This window comes from Rhododendron vialii, chromosome 9a, assembly GCF_030253575.1.
Source record: "Rhododendron vialii isolate Sample 1 chromosome 9a, ASM3025357v1".
Classification (NCBI taxonomy): domain Eukaryota; kingdom Viridiplantae; phylum Streptophyta; class Magnoliopsida; order Ericales; family Ericaceae; genus Rhododendron; species Rhododendron vialii.
The window spans coordinates 36,109,853-36,132,872 of record NC_080565.1 but is presented as its reverse complement, the minus strand read 5'-3'; the positions used below and the strand labels follow the sequence as shown (position 1 = coordinate 36,132,872).

The 23,020-nt window shown below is 36.8% G+C and overlaps 2 protein-coding genes, 1 long non-coding RNA gene and 1 other non-coding gene across 4 annotated transcripts; 2 read left to right on the top strand and 2 right to left on the bottom strand.

Annotated features, from left to right (window-relative positions):
- Window positions 1–1,161: 1,161 nt before the first annotated feature.
- On the top strand, window positions 1,162–2,819 carry LOC131300212 (uncharacterized). The gene is made up of 3 exons (XR_009190896.1): window positions 1,162–1,311; window positions 2,400–2,520; window positions 2,626–2,819. It is a non-coding gene; the product is annotated as an uncharacterized LOC131300212 (long non-coding RNA).
- A 5,535-nt stretch (window positions 2,820–8,354) lies between these two features.
- Window positions 8,355–12,491, top strand: LOC131300143 (7-deoxyloganetic acid glucosyl transferase-like). The gene is made up of 2 exons (XM_058325852.1): window positions 8,355–9,090; window positions 11,258–12,491. Exons 1-2 carry the CDS (start codon window positions 8,535–8,537, stop codon window positions 12,175–12,177), a joined length of 1,476 nt encoding a protein of 491 aa, XP_058181835.1. The 5' UTR covers window positions 8,355–8,534; the 3' UTR covers window positions 12,178–12,491.
- Window positions 12,492–13,908: 1,417 nt separating this feature from the next.
- LOC131300196 (non-specific lipid transfer protein GPI-anchored 5-like) lies at window positions 13,909–15,962 on the bottom strand. Its single transcript, XM_058325919.1, has 2 exons — window positions 15,481–15,962; window positions 13,909–14,168 (listed from the first exon to the last, which is right to left on the bottom strand). Exons 1-2 carry the CDS (start codon window positions 15,809–15,811, stop codon window positions 14,152–14,154), a joined length of 348 nt encoding a protein of 115 aa, XP_058181902.1. The 5' UTR covers window positions 15,812–15,962; the 3' UTR covers window positions 13,909–14,151.
- Window positions 15,963–22,824: 6,862 nt separating this feature from the next.
- On the bottom strand, window positions 22,825–22,896 carry TRNAD-GUC (transfer RNA aspartic acid (anticodon GUC)). The gene has a single exon. It is a non-coding gene; the product is annotated as a tRNA-Asp (tRNA).
- Between the last annotated feature and the right edge of the window lie 124 nt (window positions 22,897–23,020).

Genomic DNA, 23,020 nt, shown 5'->3' with positions numbered 1-23,020 from the left:
TTAATTTTAAGGAAATTTGGAATAAATGAACATTGAATAATCTGTCTCTTCGGAGACATCTGATAAAATTGGAACGAAACATCGAATAACCTCGTCTCTCTTTTTTCTCTGAGTTTTTTCCCCGCAAGTATGATGTTGGAGGATTAATAGAATAGATTACTACTAGAGGTATCAATTAATGGTATTACATCGGCTCCACTCGAGACCCTCATGACACAAAGCGCATTTGTTAGTTTAATTTGCGTCAAACTTTTGTGACTTATTGATTCGTCTCAGCTAGAAGAATCGAAAAAATACAAAATTATGATCGAAACTCATAATTTTTTGACTAAATACAAAAATAAGTAAAAAAGACAATGCAAATGAGCGAGATAATCGAGCCCGATCTTACTCTTGGTGAAAATGTAATAACACTTTTTGAGTGGTAAAAGGTAAAACTAATTTCGCATCGTCGATAAAGTTTTGCCTAACTTCTTTGTACTATTTTTTACCACAGATTTTTTTATTCAAAATTAAATAAATAAAAAAGCACTCGTTTCAGCTTAATTTTTTTGTCTTTCCTAAAGTTTGTTAGAATTGGTCTAATACTTTTCAGTTTTTCCGATTTCTAACATCGAGATGAGTTGAAGAAGTAAATCTTTGGACTAAGAGTTAGAAAATCAATTAAAAGAAAATTAACCAAATACAGCCAAGACAAGTTAAGACCATCCGAGTTCAGTCTTCCTATCTAAATATAAACAAAATATGAATGAGAATTGTCTCATTATGATAATTGAAAAGGCCAAGGGACACGCGTGCGCTCACCGTCACCAGACACCTAGCCAAGATTTGGGCCGAGGCCAAGACTCGAAATTCGTGGGCCTGCGGCCTGTGGTCCGAGGTCTAGTCTGGGTTAGTTTGTAATTCAATTGGGCTTTGTGAAACCAGACTATTATGGGATGGAGGTTACAATAGTGTAATCACATAATCAATTTCGTATATTAAATGGGTTTATTGCCTAGTTAATTTCCCGTGATGAATGTTATCAATGGCGATTTAATCACAGAGTTAAATTCCCCATACTGAATATTGGCATTTGTTGCTATTGAATTCTCGTATTCCTCCTCGGCTATATAAAGAGATCTCCCTTTACTCCAACGCACCGGAAAATTAGAGCTGCTTCTTCTTCTGCAATACTTCTTGCTTTTGAGAGAGAGTGAGAGTATAAATATAAATTCGTTCGACGGGGCGGTGCTCTTGCGGCTGCGACATCCACCGTTATCACTGTCTACTAGAATTCGATGACCGAAGGGCCCAAAATTCTGCAGTAAGGTTGTATATCACTCCATACCGTACTATGTAAAAATAGCATTGTTTTGTTTTGGGAGAGAGAAAAATAAAATAAAATAAATTGCAATGTTAAAGAGCAATTCCAACCAAACTCTATAACACTCCAAATCTCTATATTAAGGAAAAATTTGTAATTTATCTCCTCATATTTTCTTTAGCCTTTTGTACTTTGTGGAAAAATATTTATCTTGAATGGACTGATCATCGTCCTTTTTAATTAGAGTGTGTTTTCGTTCGCTGTGGATACAGATTTTTAAATTTAAGCTTCAAATTCTGCTGCAGATTTTCGATTTTAGATTTTAGTAGAAGTTGAGAAAGACGTTTGTTGCAGTTGCCAGATTATGAAATTTTCATTCTTTTTTTGAAAATTTAGATTGCAGAATTTCAAAAGCTACCCAAATCCAACTTTGAAATTTTGAGAATTTCTTTCCTTTTCAGGCAGGTTCTCAGAATCTTTAGACTCTAAAAATCAGGTTTGTAGAATTTTTGACAAACATTCTAAATTGCCTTTTAGAAGCTAAAATCTTAAAAACTGTCAAAATAATTTTCCCAAACATCCACTTGGATATTGAGTCTCCAAATTTACTTTTGGATCTCTAAAAATGGAGACCTCACCTCTGTTTGGGTGACCAAATTTCTAAAAAAGACTACAGTTCCCTCTAAGATTTCCCCATAAAGATCAAAAAGTTGAACAAAAGAAACGATAAATTACAAAATCTCCCTCAATATAGAGATTTTGACCATTATGGAGTTTGGTTGGAGCTGCTCTAAGGGCACAAAAAAATGCCAAATATTTCCAAATCTATACAAATGTATTTGAGCCCCACAAGCAATCAAACTCTAATTCCTAATTTCCTAGATTTTTCACTTTTTTAAACAATAAAAAACCCACACGTTACACGTGTCCCACCCGAAGACCACACGGAAGAAAAGAAAAACGAAAAAAAAAAACCCATGTTGAACCACTTGTCATGCCAACCCACCTCAGTTATTTTCTCGGCACGATTTTCTCTCACTCTCTCATTTGCCTCCCCCAATTAATATTGGTGTTTCGTCTTTTTTTTCTCCAGATTTTGAAAGTTAGAGGCAATGTTCACCGGCTACGAGAACTACACCGAATTACGTACGTGATTGCTCAATCTGTTAGAACGTTTATTGTGTTTGGCTTCACTTCTCCATTCGCTACAAAAGGTTTACAAAATTCATATATGTATACTCGTGTATTTTTCCTGACTCGGTTTTTCTAATATTCTTATATTCTCTCTTCTAATGGTGTTTCCACATTTTTGTCTCTAGATTTCGATTAAAGTAATTAGTAAAGTTGGGTTCATCAACGTTTGGTTTTAGTGTTCATCCACTACTCAAAGGTCAGTTCTAACATAAGTTGCATCCTATCAGTACGTTATGTTCGCATAAGTCGAAATTTTTGCAATTTTTCGATCTTCCTCTGTTTCTACCCATATACAATTAGGGTAAATTGGGAAACGTGGTCAGAATGAGTTTAGTGGGTGGTTTGCTGAAAAAGGAAAACAGAAAATAAATAAATAAAAATTCGGTGGTTTAATTCTTGCAATTACAGGAATGTTTCAACATTCAAACCCAAAACTAAATGATCCCATAATTTTTTTTGGGAAAAAAGCCAAAATGGTCCTTGTAGTTTAGTGTTTATGTCAACTTGGCCCCTGCAGTTTGAATTGGCTCGATTTACACTTTGTAATTTTCATTTTGTTCCAACTTAGTCCAATTACTAACTGTCGTTAGACTCCGTTAACCCCATACACGAATGGGCCCCTTTTCTAGGGTTAAAACTATAATTTGTCATTCTACTCTTGCCCTAATATACCTCTGAACCAAAACACAGAGCCTCATTGTTCCATTCTTTATTTTTTTTTTCACGGCTTCCATTCTCTATTTGTCGCACCCGGGATTTTACCTTCGACCGAAACGTGTCTCGTTCTCCTTCGGGGGGAAGGAGCGAGAGGGATTAGGGTTTGGATAAGTGATCGGGTTCCTATAGATTGCAATGTGGTTCTTGAAAAGAAAGGAAAAATGAGGAGTTTTGTGTTCTATAAAAGGGGTTCGGATATTTTTGAAAAATGTTTGAACTTTAGAAATTGAAGTGGGTTTTATTTTAAAAAGGGACTGAGCTTTTATCAAGCTGCCTACATATCTCCGGATAAAGGAGAATCAGGTCCGGCTGTAGTTTGAGCCACAAAAAGGGTTTAGAAAATAACTTAGAGTTTCCACCGGGCATAAAGTTTAGGTGTATCTGGTCACTTCTTGAATATCGGAAGAATAGTTCAAGTATTTTAGAAAAAAAAACACAGGTCAGAGAACCCGGTTTTTAGAAAAGAGTGACTTCGTTTTGCTTTTTAAGAAAAGGCTTTAGGTCTGCAAGGTTAGAGAAGAAAGGGTTCGGTAATTCACCAGAAAAGAGACCCATTTGTGTATAGGGTTAACGGAGGCTAACGGGAGTTAGTAATTGGACCAAGTTGGAACAAAATAGAAACTACAGAGTGTAAATCGAGCCAATTCAAACTACAGGGACCAAGTTGACACAAACACTAAACTACAGGGAACATTTCGGTTTTTTTCCCTTTTGTTTTTTATTGTTATCGTATAGTTTCAATCGTGTTTAATGTTCACAAACTACCATTATGTTATGTTAGATATATATTGCGTTTACGATTTTGGTCCACCTACTACTGATTATGCCACGTACATATATTGAATGTGAATATCAATCTCGTCCATGCATGTAAATTTTGCTCGTACATAGAACACGTTGAACGGTATTTTGAACTATAGTGATGTGGTACCTTTTACAGTTTGTACCATTCATAATTTTAATAATGTATCTTTGAATGCACTTTTTTGTACCCATACTTTTGGACATCTGGAATCCCTCTTTCCAAAGGGAAGTAGCCAAGAACTGTAATGTATATAGGGAACATTGGCGTATAAAGCACCAAAAATTTTGGACCACTTTGGGAAGTCATAATCACCCTATAAAATTCCATTTGAAAAAAAATAATCCAACAAAAATATTTTCAATTTTGCATAGTCGTGAGGTGGTGTTCCGCTTTTCCCCCTTAAAAAATAAATATTTATTTGCAATTTTCAATCTTAAAAATAATAGGCTTATGAAAATTTTTAAAAATATGCAATATAGATCTTGTTTGATAGATTTCGATGAGATCTATCAAATCCTGTAAAAAAATTGAAAATTTATTTTAAACCTATTATTTTTAAGCTTGAAAATAGGTCCTTATTTTTAAAGTACTTATTTGAGAATTTGGAATGGGGCCGAGTCTCGTGACTTGTGAACAGAGAATTGATGGCTTTAGATTTTTAATTTATGTTGTCACTTTCCTACATTCCTACATTGCTTATCCTCAATTTAAACCTCCGCTTAAGCAAAAAAGAAAACATATACACATCTAACCCTATTTCAACACCTCACCCTTCCGAGTCTCATTGTGCTATTCCGAACCGTTGATCTTGTTTAAATGAGTAAAATAGGGGACCCTGCAAAAATTCAGCTCATTTTGATATCAATAAGAACTTGACGGGTGTCAAATTAGGTGTGAGCGGAACCGGCCCCATATATATAAACAGACATGAATTTGCAAACCCATTAGCCCAAAAAGACAGATAGAAGCTTAATTAGTAAGAAAAAAAAAAAAGGTTGTGTCATTATCAAAGTCATCCGTTAGTATTTATATTTAATCTATTGGACCAATAAATATATATTTTATCTATAGTATCGTTTCTAGAGTGTATACATAAACAAGAGTAAATATAAGTTGAAAAAATAGGTAAAACCCACAATTGTCAATAATAAACTTTGATGATGCAAAGTTTCATGCCATCAACTATATACATATATATAACGTTTAAGAACAAAAAAAAAAAAGACGTGTTGCGTGATGCACTGGGTAATTGTCATAAAATATTTATCCAAAAAGAGAGACGTTTAAAAATACTCATCGGTTTTTAGTCTCAACCTACCGAACTTTAAGATACGCACCAAATCGAATGTGTATCGCAACATTTATCAAATGATGATTTCCCCTCCAATATATAGAGTCAATTTGTGTTGTCACTCTCAAACATTGCTTATCCTCTAACCTCCCCGTAAGCAAAAGAAAAAAAAAATTTGCAATCACATTTGCTCAACTAGAAGTAGTTATTCATGTATATAATTGTCATATAATAAGAGCTTCAACCTAAACCTCAAAGTTCACTAAAAAAATGGTGAATTTGGTATGCTTTTATTTGCGTGAAACATTTAAATCTACTACTTCACATTCTTCAAAGTGATTGTTGTTGAAATTTTATAACCAACCCAAAATGAATTGACAATGAGTAAAAAGATCTATCATCATATTATTAAGTAATCTCACATTCCATACGCAAGCAACCTGGGACTATTGTCTAACAACCCCACTCACATGCAGCCACGTTTAGGTCTGTCACCTGTATTCATTTTGTTGGATATATCTCCGTGCAATCTTTTTCGGGTGCATGAACATGCATGCAAGGAGTCTAGGCTCAACTTTTAATTTTGGGATGGAATATGCCCACTCTGATACTATGTGAAAAGTTTATATGATATGAAGTTTCTTCATGGTATCAGAGAGCAGGGTACATCTTAAAATTTTATAATCCAAACCTCATGGTCACAGACCAAACCAAAAGACCTCACAATGATAAACCCACAAAGAGACTTAATTAACACTTGTCAGACCTCAAAACGGGTTGCACTTTAAGGGGGATGTTTTGGAATACAATCCCACATTTCTTGGGTATAGAATGGGTGATTGCATAATATAACATTGGGATCTGTCCACCTAATTAATGGTGTGATCAGCATCGTTCATTTATTTATCGAATTTTCAGGTCCACTCGCCCGAATTTTCTTATGGTCCGGATTTTTCCTTTCCCGATCGATTTGCGATGATCCGAGCCGCTCAATGTGTTTAGAACGTGATTTTAAGGGTACCCGCGAGAAATCAGCAAAAAAAATGATCGGGAAGGGCTTGATCCGAGCAGTTTTTTACTGAACCGTTCAATAAAAAATTGTTCGAATCAAGCCCTTCCCGATCATTTTTTTTTGCTGATTTCTCGCGAGTGCTCTTAAAATCACGTTCTGATCACTTTGAGCGGCTCGGATTATCAAAATTCGATAGGAAAATTCGAGGTCCGGACCGTAAGGCGTCCGGATCTAAAAAGAACTCTGTATATATATGAGCTCTGCTAACAGCAGAGCCAATTCGCAGAGAACCACGCAGAGACAAACGCGTTTGGCCCCATTTCGGGTCCTAAAAAAATCTAGAAAAATATTCATAAATTTTTGAATATTATTTTATGGGGCCCTGTAAAAAATCAGCTCTAATGGATATCGGTAAGTATTATTTTTTGATTCATAGGAGCGAAACTGCTCAGTTCGTCCTTACGAATCAAAAAGTAATACTTACCGATATCCACTGGAGCTGATTTTTTACAGGGCCCCATAAAATAATATTCAAAAATTTATGGATATTTTTTTAGATTTTTTTGAGACCCGAAATGGGACCAAACGCGTTTGTCTCTGCGTGGTTATCTGCGAATTGTCTCTTCTCATAGTTTTTTTTGTATATATATAAAAGATCCACACCAATTAGTTAGTGAAATAATCTATAATAATAAAAGAAAGAAGAAAGTCCAAAATTTTCATTTGGAATGGTCTCCTTAATCGAAGCAACGAAATACACGTGCCAAGTTGGGTACAGTAGCTTCCAAGAAGATAGTATGGGCAGGGCAGCAGTAGCTTAGGCCTAGCTAGGTCAACGTCGACACCCCAACCAAACCACACGATCCATGATTTGTGTGCCTTGCTCCTTTTGTCCACGGCACAATATCTCCAAACCTTCTTACTAAAAGCATTAATGAAATCTACGTAAATATATGGAGTATCAATCTAAAGTATAAATACTATATTAGTTATTAATGGACAAGCTTATGGTACAACAACCAAGGAAATTTGGGTAAGAAAAATTAGGGTTATTAAAAACATTGCGTAACTAATACTGAAAAAATATGTAGCTAATCCAAAATATGCATAATAACCACGCACACACTCACACACACACAAAAAAAGTGATTATTTTGAATTTTGTCGTAAATCTCTACGGTCGTGTTTGCGATAGCTTTAGATACAATGTTTAGATTCTGTCTTCAAATTTTGCTGCAAATTCTAGATTTTAGATTTTAGTATAATAAGATAAACATTTTTACTATAGTTGTAGAATTTTGATTAAACTGCAGTAAAAGTTGATACTGCTTACTTACTACAAAAAGCTAAAAAATCAATTTTTTTAAAACTTAAAACCTAAAATTTAATACAAAAAGCTTTGAAAGCTACCCAAACACAGCTTTGAATTTTTTTAAATTTTTTTTAGCATTTCAAAATATGTAGAAATGTAAGAATTTGTATCCTAGAATTTTTGAAATCAAACATTCCAAACTGATTCTGAAAAGTTAGAATATCAAAATCTTAAAATCTGAAGGAAAAAAAAAAAACATGCACTATATGTAGCTTCACCAAAAACATGTGTTTGCATTGATTGAATCTTTAATTGTTTATATTACTATATTCTTGAAAGGTATGGCTTATGATTTCTAAATTAAATATCGTTAAGCTCGATTGCTGCATTAATCCTTATTGGGTTTTTTTTTTTTTAAGTCATGTGTAGATTGTATGTCCAAATTTGAAGTTTTTCAATTTGGAAAAGAAATCATCTTTAAGGCACACGAAACAAGACCGGAAAATAACGTCAGACTTTATTGTGGAAAAAACTTTCGAAACATAAATCAATGCTCACTCTAAGTTTAATTGATTTGTTCAGAGATGCTATGCTAACCGCTCAACATCTTACTATCTATCTCGGTAATGTAGAACGGTGAGAATGAAAACAATGAAGAGAGCCGTGGGCGTAGACTTTCAGTTGTTACTGTGCTTAACATACACAAAAAAATGTACCTAACATTTTTATGGTACACCCAGGTGTACCAAAGCTTTCTCCTTAATTAAATTCCTTAGCATTGACCAACTGGCTTTAAACATTCTAATCTTCCATTAACCCAAACTAAAAAGTTTCAGATCCAAAAGAGAAAGGAAGCCTCTCTCTCTCCTCTCTCCTCTCCCTCTCTCTCTCTGTGTAATGGAGGAACATCAAGTAGTACTCCCTCCTCCTCCTCCTCCTCCTCCTCCTCCTCATGTCCTCATCTTCCCATTCCCGGCTCAGAGCCACGTCAACTCCATGCTCAAGCTCGCCGAGCTCCTCTGCCACGCCGGCCTCCACGTCACCTTCCTCGTCACCCATTTCACCCACTGTCGCCTCCTCCGCCACAGCAACGTCCACTCCCATTTCACCCGCTACCCCGGGTTCAGGTTCGAGACCATCTCCGACGGGCTGCCCGAGGACGACCCCCATTCGGGCGAAAACATCGTGGACTTGCTCAAGTCCTTCGGGCTCATAGCGAAGCCTCTCCTCACGGACTTGCTGATAACCGACCGAGAAAAGAATGCGGACAGTGCTGCTACCGGTAGGAGGAAGATAACGTGCATCGTGGCCGACGGGTTGTCGAGTTTCACGATTGATGTTGCGGAAGAGATTGGGATCCCGGTGTTTTGCTTCCGAACGGCGAGTGCTTGCAACTTCTGGGCCTATTTTTGTGTCCCCAAACTCATTGAGAACGGGGAGCTTCCCTTCAAAGGTACATACGTTGACTATATATTTTTTGATTAAGCCTTAACTTATGTTGCTCGTAATTATTATATATTCTCTATATTACTCTGGGTTCACCGATTCAGAATCTAGAAAACCTAGGTTATAGTTAAATGCAGTCAGTTTATGCAAAAATATTGCCAAGAACACAATAATCCAAACACAATCTCTTACGTGCATATGAGACCCACACGCACTAGTATATGTGGACCCCACATGTATGTAAGAAAAATTATATTTAGATTGTTGTGTATGTAGTAGCACTTTTGCAGTTTATGTAGTACCATGTAGTTTCTCAAGCATCAACTATCACTCGGTCCTAACCATATCACTTTCACATACATGTGGATCTCATACATTTAATTTTGAGATGGGGCCAACACCTATGTGAGACTAATGCGGTTGGGATGTGTCCGTAGCATTGTTCATTGTAAGTTAATACGTAGTTGAAGTGATTATGAAGTAGGAGCAATTAACAAGGGCTTCTTGCCATAAATTCAAAGAGAAAATAGAGGTGACAAAAGAGCCCAAGTCCGTGTTGTGAACTAGCAGCTCCAAGGTTTTAGTCCAGTGGTGACAAAATATATAAATAATTTTTTGTATACAAAGATTTATATAAAAGAATTTTTTTATTACGATTGAAAATAAACTGTGCTTTATTTATTTTGTTTTTTTGAGTTATATTATCTGCATACTCACAAATTTAAGTAACCTTTTTTTCTTTTATTATTCATGAACAATTTAATGACGACAATATAAAAAGGAAAATGATATTGGCACTCCAAAAAAATAAAGGAAAGTGGCTTTGAAATTATACTGATTTTGGAGTGTCTGTTTTAATTTTTAGAATATCAATATCAGTAAAAAAAAATAATATCAGTAAAAAAATATAAAAAATTAGTGCATTTTTCGGGTGCATGGGGTCGCTTGAATCCCCTCAAACATAGTTACATAGGTGTCGCCGCCCCGAGAGAGAGAGAGTTGCTGCAGGAAAAATGATCCGGTACTACTCCCTCTATGGTTGAGGTCAGATCTTATTAATTTTTATGATTGGTCAAATATTGATCAACAAAACACACCATTTAAGTCTAATGGTAGCTGTAATTGTCTTTTTCATGAGTCAGTTGACCCCACTCTTCTATATACTATATACTATATACTGTATGTATAATGTAAGCGTATTGGGTGACGTGAACAATAAACTATCCAATACATAGAAATGCTCGGTGCCTAACCTTCTCAAAAACGGCACAAACCTTTCCCCATTACATTTCATTTCGTAAGATTCAGTAAAATAAGTGAAAAATAGATGTTTGCGTCACCGTCAATCAGCATGACGGACGCCATGAACCCACCCCATCTCTATTATCTATTGATGAGAGGAAAAAAAAATTTATGGCTGACCGGCCCGACCCTATCTGTCTCTTTTTAGAGGGTCTGATTGGTTAAAGAGCTGCATGCATATGTCATGGCAGTTTACTAGGAACATAGAATAAAATTTTTTCTTTAGTTTGATAATACAAAGTACAGTACAGCTCATGCTTGCTCCTAATTGCAAGAATTCAATGACCAAGGCATTGTCCCAACAATGAAAAGGTTATTTTAGCTTACATATCAGTTGAAGTAAGAATTTTTTATTGTGTTGTCGGTTCCGTTCTGCTTAGATTCTTATTTTTTAGGTACTTATTTTTAGTTTTACAAGACAAATCATTCTCTCACAGTACTCTTCAAATAAGGTTATTTTAGTTATTTTTGAAAGTCTAGTTTTGCTACAATTTAGCGCACTCTTTTTTTTCTTTTGAAAGGCGAAAAAGATTTCATTAATCTTGAAATGGTTACAAGACTAACAGGAGAAAGGAAACAAATATCTTATTCAAAGAACAATCATCTGCTCAACCCGAGACTCAATCCTACGATTGGCAAGAAACCAATCGAGAACACCCAATAGGACCGAAGCCCACCTAAAAAGGCCAAAGCCCAACACCCTATGTGAGTCTAAAGTGCACTCTAATAGATACTTATAACTTTTGCTATATAATTTGTGTTTGAAGGTTGCTTTTCTCAAAATGCTTTTTCTCTTAGAGATGTCTATGGCATGCAAAATAAGTTGTTGATCTCTGTCTATTTCTTTCCCCTTATTTGTAAACGAACTGCAGGAAAAAATCTTGATGTACTTGTAACAAGCATTCCCGGCATGGATGGTTTCCTGCGACGTCGTGACCTCCCAAGTTTCTGTCGCGTGGGGGACGTGACTCACCCTGACTTCCAGCTGTTTGTGAATGAAACGTTGAAATCCTCTCGAGCGCAAGGTCTGATACTCAACACGTTAGAAGAGCTAGAAGGACCCATACTTGCTCACACGCGCTCTCAATTTCCGAAAATTTACACCATCGGACCGCTCCAGACGCATCTCAAGAGTAGACTCAAAGTGCCAATTTGTTCTAATAGTTTATGGGAAGAAGACATGAGTTGCATAACGTGGCTCAACGCGCAGCCCTTAAGATCTGTGGTGTACGTAAGCTTCGGAAGTCTTACGATGGTGACAAAAGACCAGTTGATAGAGTTTTGGCATGGTCTGATAAACAGTGGGAAGCAATTCTTGTGGGTCATTCGGCCAAATTCCGTGCTAGGAAAAAATGGAGAAACTCAAATTCTGACAGAGCTCTTGCAGGGTACAAGGGAAAGAGGATATATCGTCGATTGGGCACCACAAGAGATCGTCTTGGCTCACCAGGCCATCGGTGGATTTTTAACCCACAGCGGATGGAATTCAATTCTTGAGAGTGTTGTAGCAGGGGTGCCGATGATTTGCTGGCCCTACCATGGGGACCAACAGATCAATAGTAGATTTGTTGGGGAGATATGGAAACTTGGACTGGACATGAAAGACACATGTGATCGACACATCATTGAGAAGATGGTAAGAAAGTTGATGGACGAAATGAGAGAGGAGTTCAAGCAATCCACAGATTTGATGGCGAAATTGGCTAAAAATGCTGTTAGCGAAGGTGGATCGTCGTATTCTAGTTTGGACGGTCTTATCGAGGACATAAGACTAATGTGTGTGGACTTATGAATACATATACTTTACTGCCCACACTTAACTTTACCTGTGTTACTAAGTCGGAAGTTCGCTCTCCAGCTTGGAGCTCCTACGTCTACAAAGTCGGGAGTTCAACTCTTACAACCAACTCCTTAATTCCCTCCTCCTAGAATAGAATAGTCGACGTAGAATTTATCTTGTCAAAAAAACTTTACCCGTAGTTTGGTGCATGTGCGAAGTACACCTCTCGCAGTAGGAAAACAACACACCCTTCTAGTTGTGGATCGGAAGTGCACAGTTACACTGATCATTAGCAATTGTTTAAAAATGACCACAATACTAAAATATATAGCCTCTTGTTCTTCTTTTTTTCTCCTTCTCTCTGCTAATATAGCCTCTTGTGGTCGTGGGTTCGATCGAGCTGATGGAACAACGATCGATCCTTAATATTAATCTAACTTACTAACATATACAATGAGCATGATCATCGTCATTGGCCCTTAAATGACCCCTCCAAATATATATATACTTTTGTTCTGGATTCACAGATCTCAAATCTCTTGAATTTATCATTGATCATTTATTAAGTGAGTTTTTTTTATACATTCAAGGTGAATATTAAACGGTAGATTGGACAGTTTAATAAGAATCTGTTAAGAACTTCCTGTAGTTTGATTAATCCGATACAAAAATTGTTAAACCAATCATCAGTTTCAGTAATTCGAATATGTTCTTTTTTAATTGGAATTATGTTCTTGCTCAGTTTAATATTTATACTCAAACGATCCCACCATGTCATAAAATATTACCTTTTTCGTCCAATCATATAGTATGTTTTATATTTTTTTCAGAGAGTCGTGTTGTTTTGAATTTAAAAATAAAAAATAAAAAAATGGAGGCGGCTTTTCTGCCGTTTAGCCGTGACCATGCAGTCCGGCCATTTTCGAGTTCCTTCGAGATCCGAATCGTTCACAGCGTAGAGCTCGTTGAGTAGAATAGCCCAGTGAAATTTAAATTTAATTGGATACCGACTAATATCTTATCGGTCCACATATATTCTGGAAAACAAGCTGGGCACATTACAACTTGAAAGCTCAATTTTTTTCCAAACTTTATATATGTGCACCAATTACTCCCTCTGTCCCATTTTGATTGTTCTTTTTTGATGTTCGTGTCAGTTTTTAATCGTTTATATCTTCCAACATGAATCTCAAAAAATATGTACTATGGTTCTTATTTGATAGATTTCAATTTGTTCTAAAATACAAAGTTGTCAAAATCATGGAAAACATTATCGATTGAGAGATATAGGTAGTAGACACAAAAGAGACAAAAGGAATAATGGACAATAAAAATGGGACGGAGGAAATAGATATTAGTCGATATCTGCTTAATTTGATACTTTGCATGTGTGGCTATTTTACTCGACGAGCTCTACAACGGAAACAGTTTGAATCATCGAAGTGACTTCAAAATGTGTTCAAAAATGACTAGACTGCACGGGGTGCAGTTCGCGGCAAGCATAAAAGCCGCCTCCTTAAAAAATATATCCTCTTATGTGAAGTTGTGTTTTTTTGAATTGAAAAAAAAAAAAATTACCCTGGGCATATATAATCTTTTGACGTTCTTCGCAATCAGTTCAAAGATCTAATTGAGATCTTCGTATAGATCCAAAAATTTAATAAAACCATGCACGAAGTGCTTTATTTTTTTTTTATGTAAAATCGACCTTCAAAAATAATTAATAATACGGGACGGAGGAAGTATTTCAATTTTGCAGGACTGGCAATCAAGGAGTTAACACCCTTTTACAAGCGAAACAGCATAAGAACACAAATTTATGCGAAACAGCATAACTTTGAATATGACAGAAAACCTTATTTCTTAGATACTACAAGAACTAACTAGCTAGAGTACTGATACAACTCTAGCTAGAGAAATACACATAGCACAAGTTGGTGGTTTGGGTCATATCCAGGAGGGCATCCCTTGTGTGGTCTTCAATCTTCAAGGTAAGGTATAACCTGCAACACAGAATTCCAAAGTCTTTTTTTTTTTAGGGCAAATGATAACAGAATCAAGGTTGAAACTTACTACTAAAACTGCGAAGTAGTTATCGACTACTTGTTACTGAGTTGTTAGTTTGAATCACAGTCTTAAACTGAGAGCCGAAGATTCTGTAGGGCGGCTGATCCGGCCGTCTATTTTGACGCCGACGGCTAGGATTTAATCCAAGCTCCTATCCGAGCTATCCATTGCTCGGATTGTCCTAAATTTAATTTCCAAAACAACCCCTCTTTATATTTCTTAATTTATTTGTGCACAGCAGCTCTAGACAACATAGAAAGGGTATTTCAGTAATTTAACCTCATAACACCGAGAAAAAATGAATTTCGAGAAAGGCAGAGTGAAAACTGAGTTCCTCTTAAACTTTTCCTCCATTTAATCCCTTTTAGCATTAGGATTGGACTACTCTTGAGTAACTATTTGGGCAAAGTCCACTTTGACCCCCTGTGGTTATCGTCATGTGTGGATACCCCTTTCATAGTTCAAAACTGATCACATAATATACCTGTGATTTTGAAAATTTACGGATAGACCCCCTGTCGTCATGTTTTCCATCCATATTAACGGACACAATATTAAAAGACCAATATATCCTCATCATGTCCCTTGATTCTTCTTCTTTTTTAAATCTAATCATACCATCCCCTATACCAAAAATTAAATCCAAACCGTTGATATTGTAAATTTTAACGGGTACTACATCTATGCCAAAATTCAAGTCAATCAAAAAATGAAAAGCAGATGGTCGAATCGATTTTATTAAGAAATTAAAATTTCAAATTTGAATTTACTAAGGGTTATTGATGCCTGATCGAGATGATTTTTTACAGAGATACACTATTCTTTATTTAATACATTATGAACGACTTAGATTACATTCTAGAGGCGTGTGAGATACACCTCCGTTAATGTGGATGGAAAACATGACGGCAGAAGGTCTATCCGCACATTTTTAAAACCACGGGTAGTTTATGTGGTTAGTTTTGAACCATGAGGGAGGTATCCGCACATGGCGATAACCACAGTTGATGAAAGTGGACTTTGCCCTAACTATTTTGGACAGTCCAACATTTTCTAGAAGAGTCTTGCAACTATTCGGGATGGTTACCGGAGAGGATCCACTTCTTTTGTATTAGTGTGGAAACTTGACATTTTGACTCGTTATTAACGTAGAAACTTTGTGACAGGTCCATTATTAAAGTGGAATTAGTCGACGTGCACATAAGATTGACTGAACATTCTGAATTTATAAAAGTATGCACTAATTACCTCCACACTTGTACCCAATGGGACGATCAGCAATGTTGCAACGCTTGGGAATAGTTATGGCAGTTTCAGGCTTAATTCCAGACATTTTGGCAGTATTTGAAAGCATAACAGCACAGAGGCAACTAGGATTCTGCCCCATCTTCTTCACTTGAGCGCAGCAGCCACTCGACGGAGTGGCCGAGTCGTCGGTCGCTGCCGATGCGCAAGGTGCCAATTTCATGGCTTCGCTATCCGGAGAAGATTTTCCGCACTCACCAGCCCCATTTGCTACCCCATTGAAGCAGGCAATGCCCACAAACAGAGCAAAAGCCACAACCCAAATGCACTTCATGTTTTTTGAGGGTTTTCTTGTTCTAGTACTTCAGTAAGTGGATTGTGTGAGGAAGAGATGGGTTTTTGTGGGTTTTTATAGTTGAAAAAAGAGTGGGAACACAAGAAAGAAAGGGGGGCAGTGGGGGGAGCACTAGAGGGAAATTTAAACTGTTTTATGTTAGTAACTTAGAAGCACTTAAATGAGAGGAGTTTGAGGATTATCTTATCTTTGTCTAATGTTATCTTATCTCTGTCTAATGTCATCTTATCTATGTCTAATGTCGGCTATAATCAGTTAATCACCATTGGGTGTTCGTTTTCTGCCCTCTTTTCTACCATATCTCCTAAATTCAATTGGTGTTAGGGAGGATTTTAATAAATAAAAAAAATTATGGCATTCGACATCGCTCCTGCAAATTTATTTTCAGAACAATCATAGGGAGTAACATTGTGTAATCAAATTTATTAAATTCATGGGGCACTTCGAACCCAACATTTGTAACACCAATTTCCAGTGAAACTCATATTTTTCTTTATATATATTAATTCTTTGTCTTAACTTGCTTACAATGGGATTGCTTCGGATTAGTTTTTTTTTAATCTTTTTTCAATTGTTTCCGTAAAATACACATAATTTTGAAAAGCTTTTTATCACTCATATGAGTTGATCATATCTCTCTTGAGCAGAGGGTCGGCCCTGGGTACAGGTCCAAGTCCACCAGACGATCAAGTCTAATGAAGCAAAAGTGACAAGTGTGCGTGCATTTAGAGCATGAGGTGTGGGTTCCTTACCTTCCCCTTTCAATTTTTAAGCATCAATTTTATAACCTTTACAAAGAAAAGGTTGTGAAACGCCACTTGTGAGGTTCGGACTCGCAACCTGGGGCTCTAAAGTGGCAGCTACAACCACTCTGTCACGTTTTGATTTGTTTTATATATTGAAAAACTAATTAATATACTAGAAATGAGAGGCCTCATTTTTAACCACCACCTAGGACCTCAAAAATCTCAGGATCGGACCTGCTCTTGAGCTCTCCTCCAATTAGGATTTTGCTAGGGCGGGTGCAGGGGTGGCCACCACCTCCCACCTCCTTTTTCCTTCCCTTCTCTCCTCGATACCGCCTACGTTGCACTCTTTCTTGAAGGATCTCTGCTTTCTTTAACATTCCTTACGTCCCAAGAACTTGTGGTGGGGCAAGCACCAGGGGGAGATTTTATTGTTTGTGTTGCAGCACTTGCTCTCCATTAACGAAGGGGTAGCGGTATACGTGGCCATTTTAGGCCAATCAACACTCACACGCCTGCCAAAGCAATCACTCTGTCTTGCATTATTAATAATAACATTGAGATGAGATTGGTCACCTCAAACCTTTGAAGTAATTTACGAAATAACCCCATTACCTAACTTCAAACAAGATGACAACTTGCTTACGATGAACCCAATTGTTCTCTTGTTGTAGAAAACCCAAAATGAAAAGGTTGTCACTAGCACGATGGCAAGGAGCTATTTGTCTCTTGTTTTGCTTTTTTCGATCGCTCAAGTGTCTAGGCGATTAGGGCACTTTATGCGTTTCTCGACTAATTCTGACAGACCAATTCAAGATGGTATTGTTTGTCGGTAGGACTAGTGGGAAGTTTGTGCACAACGACGGTGGCTGTGCGCCGAAATGAGACCAACCTCGGGTCACTTAGTTTGATCGAATTTTTGTACTCGTTATTGAGTAACTCCTATAAAAATCTGATCAATCGGATATGCATGGTTGTTCAATCGAAGCACATCTTTCTTCCAATTTAATCTCAAAATCTTTACAACGAGTTAAATTTTGCATCACATGGGCCCCGATCGTGTAGCCATCGATTCTCAATCATCCTATTTTTTATCTTGGACAATCAACCCTGTTAGATTATGATAAGCACCCAATAATGTAGTATTTCGGTTCTTAAGTCCTCTAGTATATTGCATTTGTACATATATGTTGTCATTTTTATGCGATATTGCACGTAGGTACGTTTTGGGTGTTTTAGGTGAATCATGCAAAATAAGGCGCTTTTTGTTGCCATGGATAACCCTCGAGAGCGTTCAAGTACCCGAGGCCACGTGGCATTGGGCCACCGAGTCCCAAGAGCTGAGAAACGAAGCACCGGAGGATGCCCGGGATTTTTAGAGGCCAAAGGAGAAGCACAAGCCTGAATCTGCCTCAAATGAGCTAGGTATTGATACCATGACAATGGGGTATCGATACCACTGGTCCCAAAGGATTCCGGGGGTATCAGCATGTCAATAGGTATCGATACCCATCATCTACAGGGATTTCATTATCAGCTTGGTATCGATACCCTTTTGCTTTAGTATCGATGCCAATGGCCCAAAACCAATCCGGGATAGGGGTATCAATACCTTTTTGTCCTGGTATCGATACCCAATGCTTTCGTCCAATTTTTGCGTTGCTTTTTAAACTTTTCATTTATGGAAAGTTTCCATTAATAGGTAGCTTTATGGATATTTTGTAGAGAGAGAGTGAGACGTATACGTACCCTTCTCTCTCACCTTAATTTTTTTTTTCTGGTCTCACCTTAGTTCATTATCTTACTTTATGGTTTAAGTCTTTTTTCTTTCAAGAACTCCATAGGTTTTCTCTCAAGCTTTTCAAGTGTATGTCTTAAGAACTACCTAAGGTATTTGTCGTACGTTATTTTTCCGTTTATTAAAGTTGTAGCTATGGCTTGGATCTTCGTATAAATTAAGTTTATTTTTGTTTTTATCGGTTGAATCTCATGTCTCTTTTTAGCTTTATGCCTTGTTCTTTAAGCATGTGTAAGTAGTTCTTTGGTTTGGTCATGGGGTGATCTCCACCCCATGACTTAGTAGTTTTAATTAATGGTTTAACTATAACTTGATTATGGTTTAGTGAGGAAAAGACTTAATCTCTTATTTCCGCCCAAACCTTAAAGTTGTTACCCTTTTTGATTGTGTGTAGACCGGAGTTTTAACCTACCTGTTGCACACGGTGCTTGGAGCTTTAACGCTCCTTGTGTTTGAATTCAATGTTTACAAAACGAGTTAAGTCATTCCGTACCCATTCCATGATTACCCTTGGCTTTAACGTTGAGTACTTCAGGTTCGCAAGATTGTCTATGTTTTGTCTTTGAGTTGTTAGAAAGAAACGGTTAAAACCGCTAAGTCACGGGTGATGTGATCCCCTCGACTTTGCCGCATTTTTTTATCTAAGTTTAAACTTTATTTCTAGTCTTTTTACAAGAGTATTTGATAAGCCCTCAATAGTGTGAATAATAGGGCTTATCTCTCTCATTTTTGCCACACATATGTGCACAACTTGCCTAATTTGAACAATATTTCGCGAAAGGTGTGTTTTTGTCATTTTCAAGTAAATCGTGTGAATAAGGCGCATTTGAACGCCAAGAATGACTCTCAGAAGCATCCAAGTGTTCAAGGCCACGTGGCATCCCACCACTGAGTTCCAAGGAGCATGTAAAGAAGTGTCAAGGAGTGCTCAGGACGTCAAAGGGGCCGTTGGAAGGAAGAAAATATTTCGGAAGCAATCTGCCAGAGCTGTACCGGTACTAAGATTTGTTGTACCTATACACCTCGGACAAACCCTATCCAAAACTGCTACGAAACAAGACCTGTACCAGTACTGGGATTTTATGGTGCCAGTACATCCTAAAAAAAAATTGTATTTTTGTACCCGACTGCACTTTGACTTGGGGGTATTTTGGATCTTTGTAACCCGAATTCTAAGTGGTATAAATACATTCTAACCTCATTTCATTAGGTTATCTTTTACTCCTGCACTTTCTCTCTCTACCTCCTTCTTTTCTTCTCTTCTCTAGCTCTCATTCTCTCTTCAAATAAAGGGGATTGCTAAAGTTTTGGGGTAGATTTCCTTCATTAATGTTGTAAGTACTCTTATTCTTTACATTAATCTAGCTTTTATTTTCGTTTTTGCCAATGTTTTCATATCTCTCTTCATTTTGCCTTGTGTTTACACTCACTATGGGTGAGTAGTGTTCAAAGCTTGGTCATGGGGTGATTTATATCTCATGATTTAGGTAGTTTAATGGTTTCTCTCATTTCTTGTGCTTAATGTGGTTTGTGAATGGAGTAAATTCATTTTTTATGTAACAAAACCTAGGATTGTTAACCTATTTGATTCTGTGTAGGTAAGGACTTGATCTCTTACCACATATAATACTTGAAGCTATGTCACTCTAGGTGTTCGCCAAAATGCTTCAAAGACCTTGTTGAACTCTAATATTTTGTCTAAACTTAGAATCATGGCACTCTATGTGTTTGATAAAATGCCTAAATGAGTTTCTTTCCATTTCCAAACCTTGTTGTATGAGTTAAACTTGATTTTCATGGTTAAATCTTCCGAGTGAGATCAAATGACAATGACTCTCACTTGAGTTATTGAAGGGAACATTGAACGGCCTAAGTTATGAGCATAATAAACCCCTAGACCTTGCTGCTTTTAATTTTTAGTCAATCTTCGTTTTCAATTAAAGTTAGGAGGTAGAAAGAATTTACATCACTCAAAAGTTGGTTATCTCAAAGCCGAACTAAAGGTTGGCGGTCCTAATGCTAAAAACCCTTCGTAAATCAAACCTCCGGCTTAGCTCCATTGGTTCCCTATGGATTCGACCTCGGACTTCCGAGTTTATTATGCTCCAACCGACCTAGCCCTACGCTTGGGGCACTCTTTATTACGAGACACTTTGGTCGAGCAAGCAGTATTCCACTTTTCAAAGCAAACTCGACAGTTAGCCGTCTAAACGCCGCAAACCTCACATAAAGTCTACAATCCGAACTAGCTATTTTCGAGCTCCCTGTGGTATGATCTCGGTCTTACTGAGTTATTCTGCAAACGACTAGAAAGCCCTATGTTTCGGGCTAAACATTCAGGAGTACTATCTTTGGTCGTAAGCAGAATACTACTCTCTCCGTCCCAGTTTGTTTGTCCAATTTCAACATACGTGTCTTTTAAAAAATTGTCTATATCTCACAATCTATAATGTTTTACATACTTTCAAAAATATCATATTTTAGATCTAATTGAGATCTATCAAATAAGATCCATATTGCATATAAAAAATATTATAAAGTGAAACATATAGACAATTTTGTAAGAGGTTCTAAATAGTGAAAATGGATAAACAAATCGAGACGGAGGGGCTATTAGGAATATTATGTTACCAAATTTTCTAGATTTTATTATTGTATTCCTGCTCGAGAGATAGCTGTCCATACACTATACTTCTTTTCAACAACTGTTTCAATTTGTTTGGAGCATTAGGATTAAATTTCAAGATCTTCATTGGGCACCGCCGTGTGTCCCTTTTCTGTTTTGGAATTTAATATTTCCATCAAAAGATTGAAAATGTTACTAAAGGCCCCGGACCTCCTGTCCGAATTTCTCTGTCTCACTCTCCTGTTCCAGTCCTCTACTTCTGCCACGTATCAACTCCTTTTTGCCCTTTAACAGCGTCAACTATCCCCTTTCCTTTCCCATTTTTATTTCAACATCATTTTTATATATATTATATAAAAAATATTGTTTAAATATTAAGTGTTCCAAATTTTAATCTGTTTCAACCGGTGAAAAGATTTTAGTTTTTTGATCATGTTATCCTAAATGTTCATAATTAAATTTTGACTCTAGGGCTCTCGTTGATTAACCCTAAGAAAGTTGTAGAATCAAATATCTCTTAGGGTTAATCAACGAGAGCCATAAAGTCAAAATTTAATTATGACCATTTAGGATAAAATGATTAGAAAACTAAAATCTTTCCACCGATTCAAACGGATTGAAATTTGGAACAATTAATTTTTCAACCTCTTTATACATTTTATATATTGAAAAATATGGTTAAAAAATTAAGTGTTCCAAATTTCAATCCGTTTGAATCGGTGGAAAGATTTTTGTTTTCTGATCATTTTATCCTAAATGGTCATAATTAAATTTTGACTTTATGGCTCTCGTTGATTAGCCCTAAGAGATATTTGATTCTACGACTTTCTTAGGGTTAATCAACGAGAGTCCTAGAGTCAAAATTTAATTATGAACATTTAGGATAAAATGATCAAAAAACTAAAATCTTTCCACCGATTCAAACGGATTAAAATTTGAAACACTTAATTTTTTAACCATATTTTTCAATATATAAAATGTATAAAGAGGTTGAAAAATTAATTGTTCCAAATTTTAATCCGTTTGAATCGGTGGAAAGATTTTAGTTTTTTGATCATTTTATCCTAAATTGTCATAATTAAATTTTGACTTTATGGCTCTCGTTGATTAGCCCTAAGAGATATTTGATTCTACGACTTTCTTAGGATAATCAACGAGAGCCCTAGAATCAAAATTTAATTATGAATATTTAGGATAAAATGATCAAAAAACTAAAATATTTTCACCGGTTGAAATAGATTAAAATTTGAAACACTTAATGTTTAAACAATATTTTTTATATAATATATATAAAAAGGAGGTTGAAATTAAAATGGAATAGGAAGGGGAGTAGTTTACGCTGTTAGAGGGAAAACAGAAGTTGATACGTGGCAGAAGGAGAGGACTGGGACAGGGGAGTGAGACAGAGAAATTCGGACAGAAGATCCGGGGCCGTTACTAAATGAAAAGTCTACGTACGCCCACTCCTCTCACCCCTCTTTTACCGCTCCTCCTACTGTACTCAACTTCATCGTTCAAAAGTGTTTTAGACGGTCCGGATAAAATTCTTCCAGGAAAGAATTTGTTTAAATCGAAACAATTGATTACCGAGACGGATGGTGAGATTGAGAGAGCGAAAATCGAAACAACTGATTACCGAAACAGATGATGAGATGGAGAGAGTGGTGAACCAGGCTGTGGGATAGCAACGCTGGTTACTAAATGAAGACAATAGCAATTATTGGACGGCAACGTAATTGTACATTTATGCAACAAGCACCAAAAGTAACGGAGAGCCAAGTTTAGACGTCAAAAGCGTTGGAAAAGTGAAAAATGGAAGGAACGCCGTTGCCGGGGATCGAACCCGGGTCACCCGCGTGACAGGCGGGAATACTTACCACTATACTACAACGACTTCAGTGCTCCTCTACATGCTCCAGTCTTTATTTAAAGAGAGAGAGAGAGCATAGGGCCATGTTTTAGAGAAGGAATGTTAAGAGTCGATCATGATGCGATAGATCTCGAGGGTGGCACCATAG